Source organism: Leptonychotes weddellii, chromosome 6 (assembly GCF_054177405.1).
Source record: "Leptonychotes weddellii isolate Sample4059 chromosome 6, ASM5417740v2, whole genome shotgun sequence".
In the NCBI taxonomy this organism is placed as follows: domain Eukaryota; kingdom Metazoa; phylum Chordata; class Mammalia; order Carnivora; family Phocidae; genus Leptonychotes; species Leptonychotes weddellii.
In genome coordinates, this window is record NC_138374.1 from 24688964 (window position 1) to 24698935 (window position 9972).

General features: G+C 54.1%; 2 protein-coding genes across 9 annotated transcripts in view; one reads left to right on the plus strand and one right to left on the minus strand.

Annotated features, from left to right (window-relative positions):
• Positions 1-1582, minus strand: part of DPCD (deleted in primary ciliary dyskinesia homolog (mouse)) — an 18171-nt gene extending 16589 nt beyond the window's left edge. For 2 of the 4 annotated variants that reach the window (XM_081822876.1, XM_081822873.1), the window contains exon 1: positions 1461-1569. In XM_081822876.1, the coding sequence (XP_081679002.1) occupies positions 1461-1524 (64 nt within the window). In that variant the 5' untranslated portion in view covers positions 1525-1569. Of the gene's footprint in view, positions 1-1460 lie in introns of all 4 variants that reach the window. The other 2 variants (XM_081822875.1, XM_081822877.1) reach the window with 2 other exon arrangements.
• Positions 1546-9972, plus strand: POLL (DNA polymerase lambda). 5 transcript variants are annotated; one of them, XM_081822824.1, is made up of 9 exons: positions 1546-1681; positions 2510-2674; positions 3403-3697; positions 3887-4049; positions 4437-4754; positions 5504-5722; positions 6246-6422; positions 8459-8627; positions 9069-9972. In XM_081822824.1, exons 2-9 carry the CDS (start codon positions 2560-2562, stop codon positions 9431-9433), a joined length of 1821 nt encoding a protein of 606 aa, XP_081678950.1. In that variant the 5' UTR covers positions 1546-1681; positions 2510-2559; the 3' UTR covers positions 9434-9972. The 5 variants fall into 5 exon arrangements, with proteins under 5 accessions (XP_081678950.1, XP_081678953.1, XP_081678952.1 ...); XM_081822827.1 differs by having other exon boundaries at positions 6246-6374; XM_081822826.1 differs by having other exon boundaries at positions 5504-5677.

Below are 9972 nucleotides of genomic sequence, written 5' to 3' on the forward strand. Positions count from 1 at the left end.
ACGACCTGAGCCGAAGGCAGATGCTTAACAACTGAGCCACCCAGGCGCCCCTAGGTTATCTATTTTTTACAATAAAACCAGAAACCACAGTCCTGAGAAAATGTCCAAAATCTTTAGCTTGGCAAAGGAGATCACAGCATACCCCAATTTATCCAAAATCCCTCTTCATTTCCCACCATTTCTCCTCACTGCTCCTTGAGAAGAGAGAACTTTTATTCACCCTTGCATCCTAGCACCTGACATAGTGTGGGGGACTGTTTGACTGGGGGAACGCTTAAGCCTCACTAAAATGTTGTTATTCCCCTAGTAATCAGCCATATACTTCCACAAATCCATACCTCTCTTTACATGTGGGTCATTCCCTCTTCCACACTTAGCAAACCGTATTAATTCTTTAGGACCCATAAACATCACCTTTTCTGTCAGATCTTCTTTCAAAGGGACAATCATTCCCACCTTCGTGCCCTCATACACTTTATAGAAGATTCCAACCTCTACTTAACACACACTCTTATTCATTTACATATCTTTCCCCCCCCCACTCTAGTACACAGCCTAGTACATAGTAAAAGCCTCCTTAAATGCTGCGTGAACGAATGAACAAATGAACAGGTGATTTTAATTTCTGTGCTTCCCTGATTGGCCTCTGCCTGTGGATGTGCGCCTCCAGCTGGTCTACAAGCTACAGAAATTTAGACCTAATTCATCTGGCTGCCAAGGGGGGGGCAAGGAAAGGACCCCTGCAGCACTGGGGGTCCTACATCCGTCAATCCTAGGGTGAGACAAAATCAGGACTCCTTACCCCTATGCCCACCTTTTCCAAGCACAGGGCTGGGACCCTTGCTGTTTTCCCTACAGACCCCAGGGAACATTTAGAAGTTCACTTACAAACATTACAGCTGGAAAGGACATCAGAGGTAGCCCCTCCAGCTCATTTTACAGATGAGGAAAATAAGGCCCAAGCAAGTAAAGAGGCTAACTATGACTTAATGGCAGAGTAGTAACTAGAGCCCAGGTCTCCCGCCTCTTCATGACGCCAGGCTGCGTTCAGCAACAGAACCCTACTGACTGGACGAGGGGCTAGGGCTGGTCTAAAACCCTCTTTCATTTGTTTCCTCTTCTGTAAAATGGGGTGAAAAATTAACAGCCTCTTGGGACAGCTATCGGGAGCAAATGACATAACGAATATGAAAGGAGTTAATATTTATTAGTAACAGAACTCTGAGCGGGGCGAAGTGGTGTAGAGGAAACTAGGAGGTATCCAGAGACGCGTGTTCCAGTCACGTCATCTCTCCGGGCCTCAGTTTCCTCATCTGCCAATACAGGACTGGGCCTAGTCTGGCAGCCGCGGCCCTTCCAGCTTGGCCGTCCCAGGCTCGGAGGCCCTTCGCGGAGGCGCCAGCGCGGAAGGCTGCACCCTGGGGGAAAGGACTAGGGAGCTCGTGGGGGCCTCGAGTTACCGTCCTGCAGCAGCGCCGTCTTCTCGGCGGTCCGCAGACTCTCCAACCAGCCGGTTACCACCATCTTCCCTTTGCCCAGCCGTGCGACCGGCCGCTGCCATGGCAACCATTCCGCCTACGGTAACTTCCGGCCGACCCGGAAGGTGTTCTGGGCATTTGCCCTCTCCCCCCCCCCACTTCCCACCGGCCACGCCCTTCGTCCGCTCTCATTGGCTGCCCTGGTAAGTGGTTTACTCGTGCCCACCCGCGGGTGACCCGAGGGGCCTGAAGTTGACTGCCCCCCCCACCCCCCCCGGCTGACCGAATCGCCGCGGCGGGGAGGGGCCCCTAGGGCAGGGTCCGGACACTCCAGCCCTCCTCCGGTCCCCAGCTGGGAGTCGCTGGCGCGCGCCAGCTGCAAACGCGGCGGGTGCCCCACAGCTGCCGGTTGTCTTCACCCCCAGCTGTGAGGCCGAGACTCCCCCAGGCTCGGAAGGCGCCCCACACCTGCTGCGGCCATGCTCCATCTCCCCGCAGCTGCGGGGCTGAGCACTCCCGTGACAAGAGGCCCGCCACCGGGGCAGGTGTAGAGCGTTCCCCCGCCTCCCGAACCCCCGCCACCACCAGGGTTTCCTCTGCCGGTCTGTGATGGGATAAAGATCATGTGGGGTCTATATGTAGAGTCCTCTCAGTCCTTCAATTCTCTTGGGAGCCCAAGCCCTTTCTAAAGATGTAGCTCCATTTCCTAGCCTGGCATCCCCTTTTGGTAAAGCCCTTTCAAAGTGGGCTGCAGCAGGGCAGACACTGCACTGAATCTTTAGAGCAACCCCTCTGGGGAGTATCATTTTGTACCCCTCAAGAGTTCCCCAGTAGTCCCATTCTTCCCCTTATTTCCCCCAGTACTCTGACTTTGAAAGGCTGGTAAGTGCTATGCTAAACTGCTGAAGTTCAGTTGGGTTTTGGGAGACCCCCAGGGACTGAGCTACTGCCCCCAAAGCCTGGTCATTAGAGACACCCACCTCCATAGGCAAAGGGTTGGGTAACCTCAATTCTGGGTTTCCACATGACAGTTGCCCTGATCAAACCTAAAACCCTAAGGCTGTGATCTGGCCGTACCTCAATGGACCCTGGGGGCATCTTGAAGGCATTTCCCAAGCGGAGGAAAATTCATGCCAATCCATCATCAAAAGCACTTACAAAGATTCCCAAGCAAGAAGGTGGAGAAGAAGCAGGAGGTGAGCAGATCCACCCTCAGAACCCTCACGCGTCCTATATTGTTTATGTCTAGAATCAGATATTAGAGCTGGTTCTGCCAGTCCATGGCCTGCAGGTTGGTTTGTATCTTCATTGCACTAGGCTTGGGCCCCAGTCTTTGACAGGCCACTTGCTGTGTTCTTTTCTACCCCACCCCTAGACTTCCATCAATCAGAAAATACTCTCTGGTCCCTAAGGAAATGACTAGCAGAAGCCTTTGTTCTCCAGGAGGTTGCCTGAAGAGGGATGGAGGGGGTGGGAGACTCAGGTTCCCAGAGCTACATTATTTTGCAGCCAAGCTGACAAATAACAGCTCACGTGGCGGGTAGGGGAGGGGAGTAGCTCTTACACGATGAGGCCTGTAATGGCAAGTCATATGTGCCTTATGCCTTGTGCAGTGGTAGGTGTCTATTAATACTTGAAGGAATAAATGATCAAAGGAAGCGATATACAGGATACCTACAATGTGCTCCAGCAGTGTTTACACTGTTCTAGGTTACATGAGGGAACAGGACATATTGAAATCCTTGCCCCTTACATCAAGTGATGGTTCATGGGGAAATTAACTGTATGCTTGCATCAGAATCCCCAGAAGGCTGGCTCTCTGGATGGAAGGAAAATGATCGTTTGGGGGCACAGGACTGTAAAGGGTTCGTTTGGATCATATCTGACAGTTATGACAATAGGCATCTGGATGTCCCCTCCACAGAGTGGTTGAGCTCCCTGCGGGCCCATGTTGTGCCCAGTGGCATTGGGCGAGCCCGGGCAGAACTCTTTGAGAAGCAAATTATCAAGCATGGTGGCCAGATATGCGCTGCCCAGGCCCCAGGGGTCACTCACATTGTGGTGGATGAAGGCATGGACTGTGAGCGAGCCCTCCGCCTCCTTCGACTGACCCAGCTACCCCAGGGTGTTCAGCTGGTAAAGTCGGCCTGGCTGAGCCTGTGCCTGCAGGAGAAAAGGCTAGTGGACACAGCAGGATTCAGCATCTGCATCCCCAACAGGTGAGCTGGCCTCTGTCTTTCCTCAAGTGCTTCCTGGCAGCATCTTGAGCTTTCTTCTTGGATTATTAAAAAATAACTTTCATTGTCTTAATTGGACACATTAGAAAACGAAGATTTCAGAATAGAGGATTGGGAGCAGAGGGAGGGCCAGGCCTTTGGGTGTTAAACTTGCCATCACCATCCCTGCAGGTGCCTGGACCAACCACAGCTCAGCAAGGCAGACCAAGACTTTTCTGTGCCTCCTGGAGCCCATGAGGCTGTGCTCAGGACAGCCCTTTCTCCTTCCCGTCCTCCCACCAGGCCTGTATCTCCTCCCCGGAGGACAGAGGAGGCCCTGAGCACCCAAGCCCAGGTCAGGAGCCTCCCAGCCCTCAGAGCTCCCTTCCCCTGGGAACTAGGTCACAGAAACAGGGAGGGCCTGGTGGTTGTTCAGAAGGTCCCAGGCCCCTGACAGAGGAAGGATCTCTTTATTGTGAAGCCATTTCGCTCTGCCCAACACTCATCATGCCTGCATTTGCCCAGGCCCACATCTACCACACACCACTGGGGATTCTAGGGCTGGGCACTGGGGGAAGCCAAAATGAACATGGCCCCACAGTTAAGGAGACCCAGGTCTGATGCAGGAGACCCAGCCTCATTCCTGGGTCTGACTAGGAGACTCAGCCCCCACCTTTGAGGAGCTCTCCTGGGGGCCGCTGGGGGAATGAATTTCTCGTCTCTTCTCTTTCCTTACCTCAAGCCTGGCATTGATGATGAAACCAGTGACGAGGAAGAGACCCAGGTTAGCGCAGCTGATCTGGAAGCCTTTATCAGCGGCCACTACTCCACCCTCCTTGAGGGAGATGGTGAGCCTAGTCCAGCCCCTAAGGGCCTGGATAAGTGGGTCTGTGCACAGCCTTCGAGCCAGAAGGCGATCAACCACAACCCCCACCTCACAGAGAAGCTGGAAGTGCTGGCCAAAGCCTACAGTGTTCAGGGAGACAAGTGGAGGGCCCTGGGCTATGCCAAGGCCATCAATGCCCTCAAGAGCTTCCACAAGCCTGTCACCTCCTACCAGGTACCTGGGGGCCAGGGCAGGGGTTGCGGGGAGATGGGGGGCTTTCTGTTTACTGGGCACCAGTCATAAGTGGGGATCAGGTGGAGTGCTTAAGATTTTATGATGTCAGAGACTTGCACAAAAGAAATAAAATGGAGAGATGGATGAAAGCAGATTGATAGAATCTTGATAATTATAGAAGCTGCTGACGGGTAATGGGGGTTCATTATACTGTTCTCTCTACTATGGGAATTTTTCCCATAGTAAAAAGTTTTTAAAAAGTTTACTCTGGAGGCCAACAGACCAGGGTTTGAATTCTGGTTCCCATCATTCATTAACTGTGTGATTCTAGGCAAGTTACTTAAACTCTTTAAGCAATGAAAAGGAACTAAGACTAGTGAGAGACTCAGGTGCTCCTGGAGGACCAAATGCCATGCTCCCTGCAGTGCGGGACCTGATCCGCAGAAAGGCCTCAGTGAATGCCCCGCTCTCACTGTTGCCATGACAGTGGTGACTAGTGTGGTCACTGCTGCCTTTTCTCTACTTGCTGTGCTGATCTCCATTCCTCTGAGAACCAAAAGACAAGTGACCCAGCCCATCCCATCCAAACTTCTCATCTTCATTTGTGCCCAGGCTTTACACCAGCTGCTAACGGGCCAAGCTGGCTTTTATTCAGATACCTGCTAAAGGAGTCTGCTAACCCACCGCTGGCTCTACACCTCCCATCTTCTCACTCTGCTTTTCCTGCCTCTGCCTCCCCCTACCCCCAGGAGGCCTTCGGTATCCCCGGGATTGGAAAGCGGATGGCCGAGAAAATCGCAGAAATCCTGGACAGCGGGCATCTGCGGAAGCTGGACCATATCAGTGAGAGTGTGCCTGTCTTGGAGCTCTTCTCCAACATCTGGGGAGCTGGAACCAAAACTGCCCAGATGTGGTACCAACAGGTCACACCATGTCCCAACACCCACTTCGGTTTTACTTTCTCAGAGGTCCTGCCCCCCAGTTTTCATACCCTGTGCTCTGATGGGAATGAACCAGGACTAGAAGGAGACCACTTTTCAAGGGGACTAGGGCTCATGTAGACCCCTCTCTTGCTCCCAGAACTGCCCTGTTGCCTGATAGCCTCAAGGAATTAATCAAGGAGGCAGAGAGACAGGAAGTGTGTTTCTCTGTCTCCCAGACTAGCAAGGGCCTTCCTGAGAAGATCAGGCCTCGAGGCTGAGTATCCAGATCAATGGTTCCCCAACCTGGTGATGCCCAGAATCCCCCAGACCAACGGACTTATGAACCAGTATTTTAGGGTTGTGGCAGAGCTGGATTGGGGTGTGTCTCCCATGCTCCCTACCTTTCTTGAGTCCCGCTGATTACAGATCCAACCACTCCTGGGGTTGATCCTGCCTCAGGCCTTCCTTGGAATCTGGGGGTGATGGAAGCCTTGTGTATGTGCTCGTTCACTGCCTCTCCATTGGTCTTGGCTGCTCATAGCCTCCTCATCTGGCTTGTTTTTTCCAGGGTTTCCGGACCCTAGAAGACATCCGCAACCAGGCCTCCCTGACTACCCAGCAGGCCATTGGCCTGAAGCATTATGATGACTTCCTGGAACGCATACCCCGGGAGGAGGCTACAGAGATTGAGCAGACAGTAAGCAGTTGTCCCAGAGCAGTGAGGAGAGCCAGGCCTTGCTATAAGGTCAGGACCTGGTTCGAAGTCAAGAACACCTGATCCCTCAGCTGGGGAGCCAGGTGGAGGAAGCTGTGAGACAGAGGTTGGGACCAGTGGGGATAGGGCCAGCTGAGACTGAAGCTGGAAGTGTGGGTGGCTGTGGTAGGGAAGGGCTGTAACAGCAGGCCTCTGGATTAGGGTAGAGTAAGCATTGGCTTAGATGCTAGCATGGCATTAGGGCTGGATTAGAGGCGGATTACTGTCAGAACTACTTGAGGATATTGGGGTTTGAACTGGATTAGGTCAGGGTGGGTCAGGACAGAGGTTCTTAATGTTCTTTGATTCACAAACTTTTCTGAGAACCCAATGAAAACTATGGACTCTCTGTCTCCAAAATTTGTGCAGATGTACAAAGTTTTCTATTTCCAGATGTGCAGACCCTCTGAAGGATCCCCCCTCCACCCAGCCCCCTACAACCTGAGGCTGGTTCAGGGTTTGGGTTAGAGTTGGTGTAGAAGCACAGTGCCAGTATGATTAGGTTTGGGGTCAGAGGAAAGCTTAGGTTGAGTTGAATTAAGGTTAGGCCTGAATTAAGAGTAGGGTTTTCTTAGTATTGGATGCTTTTAGTTAAGATTTGTTGTTGCCCTAAAAAGAAGATTTGGCCAACATTAGGGTTTGATTTAAAGTTGGGTTAGGGATTAAATTCCTATAAAACCTAGATTAGAAAGAGACTAGTGTATATTTGGGGTTAGATATATAATTTGTTCAGTTGGTGTCAGGATTAGGGGCTGGTTGCTGTGGACAAGGTTTGCTACTTTGGAATCAGGTTTTGATAAGTAGGACTGTATGGAGACCCTGGCCCACCTTAGTTGAAATCAGCCTCCAGCTCTACTCCAGGCCTCCAGCCTCCACGCTCTACTCTGTGGGACTATGAGCTGGCACAGGATGGATGAACAGGCCCTTTTGTCCATCCATCACCAGGCCTTGGTGCTAGTGATGACACTGTCACTCAGCCACGGTGTCCAGGCACGGAGAATGTCCCGGTGAGCCTCCAGCCCCCAGCCCATTGGAAGGGGCTTCCCACATGGCATTGAAGGGCTCTAGCTTTAGTTTTTGATGGGATTATTCATCCTAGGTCTCCTCCCATCCTCTTGGGAGGCTCAAGAAGGGAGTGAGGGGATTAGCAGAGCCTGGCCTGTCAGGAGAATTGAGGTGTCCTGGCCAAAGTATCCAGGGTCCCAGAAATCTCAGTGTCCTGGGGTAAAGGCGTGGAGGCCATCTGCATACGAAAGGCTTCCATGTCGCTGGGGTAGAGGCTAATGGGCTTATTTCCCTCAGTGAGGGATGATCCTTCAGCTGACAGCCCCCTCTTTCTGGGCTCCCTCTCCAAGCACCAAGTCTCCTTCCTCCAAGTAAGGGTGTGAGCACTGGCTCAGAATTGCCTCCCTCTTCGCTTTTTTTTTCTTTTCTTTTATTGTAGGTACAGTTGTATTTCTGGGCTCCATTTCCCCCTAGACCTGGCCTGGGGCACCCTGCTAGCCACCTGCTCAGGCCTCAAGCCCCAACTCACACACTCTGCCTTTAGCTCTAGATCCATACCTGGGGCTGCTGAGACCTGGCAGAGGGCTTCCAGGCATCTGGCCCTTTGTCCTAAGTGGACAGACCTGGGCACATGGGTCGGGGCAGGGGCCGAGAGAAGGGGTGTCTCTGTGCTCTTAAAGAACCCTAGGAGGAAAGATCAGTGCCTTCCCTCAGAATCCGAGTATACGCCTCTTAGCTCGCTCTTCAGGCTGAGTCTGGTGGTGGGAACACATTTTCTTTTCCATCCTAGTGAAGCTGGAGAACTGCCATTCCCCAGGGTAGACTGCTGGCTCTGCTCCTTGAGGCTTTCCCTCACTTGTATCACACCTCCGGGGATTGGCTCGGGGCATCAGCTGGACATGTGGGCTCCTAAGTCAGGGAAGTCTCTCGTGCTGCCATGGGAGAGGAACTCCATGCAGGGCTTGAGGCCCACAGGCCCTCCTTGCTGCCCCCTGCCTCCCCTCCCCCCCGCTCTTTCCCAGGTCCGGGAAGCAGCTCAGGTCTTCAACCCCGGGCTGCTGTGTGTGGCATGTGGTTCTTACCGCCGGGGGAAGGCAACCTGTGGTGATGTGGACGTGCTGCTCACTCACCCGGATGGCCGGTCTCACCAGGGCATCTTCAGTCCTCTCCTCGACAGCCTTCGGCACCAAGGTATAAGCTCTGTCTCTGGGTGAGTGGGCTGGCCAGGGCAGTGCAGGGAGGGCGACCCCTGGGAGGGAGAGGCTCAGAGTCGCAAGCTCTAGGCAGGAAGCAGGGGAGGGCTGCTTTGTGAGAATACCACCTCTCCCTCGAGGCCAGAGCCATTGCAGGGAAGAGACAAAACAGCCCACCACCCCTCCCCTCAGTAATAGGTGCTCACTACTGCCTGCAGGTCGAGGTTCATCTCACCTGCCTGTGACACTGCAGGGGGACATGAGGAGGAATGACTATGCATGGTTTAAAGAGGCAGGCCCAGAGAGGGCAAGGTCAGCCAGCAACGAAATTTGTGAGCTGGGAATGGAGGACCCAGGGATGAACAGGAGAGACCTGGGAGGACAGGGCAGCCCGGGCCTGGCTCCCTGCCCCCCCAGCGGCCTTCTGATGTTGCGCCAGGGTTCCTGACAGATGACCTGGTGAGCCAGGAGGAGAACGGCCAGCAGCAGAAGTATTTGGGGGTGTGCCAGCTACCCGGGCCGGGGCGGCGGCACCGACGACTGGACATCATCATTGTGCCCTACAGCGAGTTTGCCTGTGCCCTGCTCTACTTCACTGGCTCTGCCCACTTCAACCGCTCCATGCGGGCTCTGGCCAAGACCAAGGGCATGAGCTTGTCGGAGCATGCCCTCAGCACCTCTGTGGTCCGAGACACCCAAGGCCTCAAGGTGGGGCCTGGCCGAGTGCTGCCCACCCCCACTGAGAAGGATGTCTTCAGGCTTTTAGGCCTACCCTACCGAGAACCAGCTGAGCGGGACTGGTGACCCATGGCTGGGGGGGAAGGAGGCGCCAAGCTGGACTGGCTGCCCCACCTGGCCATCCAGTACTTGGCTCCAGCCTTAGTAGGCTGAACCTCACCACTTCAGCCACCTGGGCCTGAGGGAAGGGGCCAGCCTGGCTCCCAGGCTCGGCTTGGCCTGGCCCTCTCAACAGGAGCAGACTGCTGTCCTTCTACCTCACCAGTGCCCCTGGTAGAGTTTTGTACACGGCCCCTTGCCCCATTTTAAGCAAGAACAGGTGCTGGTGTGAAGCCAGCTTCCTGTGCTGAAGGCCCATGACACCCCTCTTCCCTACCCAAGGAAGGTTTGGCTGCTGGGGGCGGGGCGAGGGCTGCAGGGGAAGGGGCAAACAGCTGTGGCTGAGCATCACCTAAGACCCTTTGGAGCAAGAGAATGCGCTACTCCACATGGACTCCTATGCGGCCCGCTTCCTCTGCAGCTGGAGGTGTGGGGAGGGGGCAACCGAGGCTCGGTAAGGACAGCATCTGAAGGCCCAGGGGCCCAGTAAAGTGCACTTGACATTC

Excerpts from the sequence above, each read along its gene's own strand:
- POLL (XM_081822824.1), top strand. The coding sequence starts at position 2,560 with ATGGACCCTGGGGGCATCTTGAAGGCATTTCCCAAGCGGAGGAAAATT. Across the intron at positions 3,698-3,886 it reads AGCATCTGCATCCCCAACAG|GTGCCTGGACCAACCACAGC; the intron begins GTGAGCTGGCCT and ends CCATCCCTGCAG. Across the intron at positions 8,628-9,068 it reads CGACAGCCTTCGGCACCAAG|GGTTCCTGACAGATGACCTG; the intron begins GTATAAGCTCTG and ends ATGTTGCGCCAG.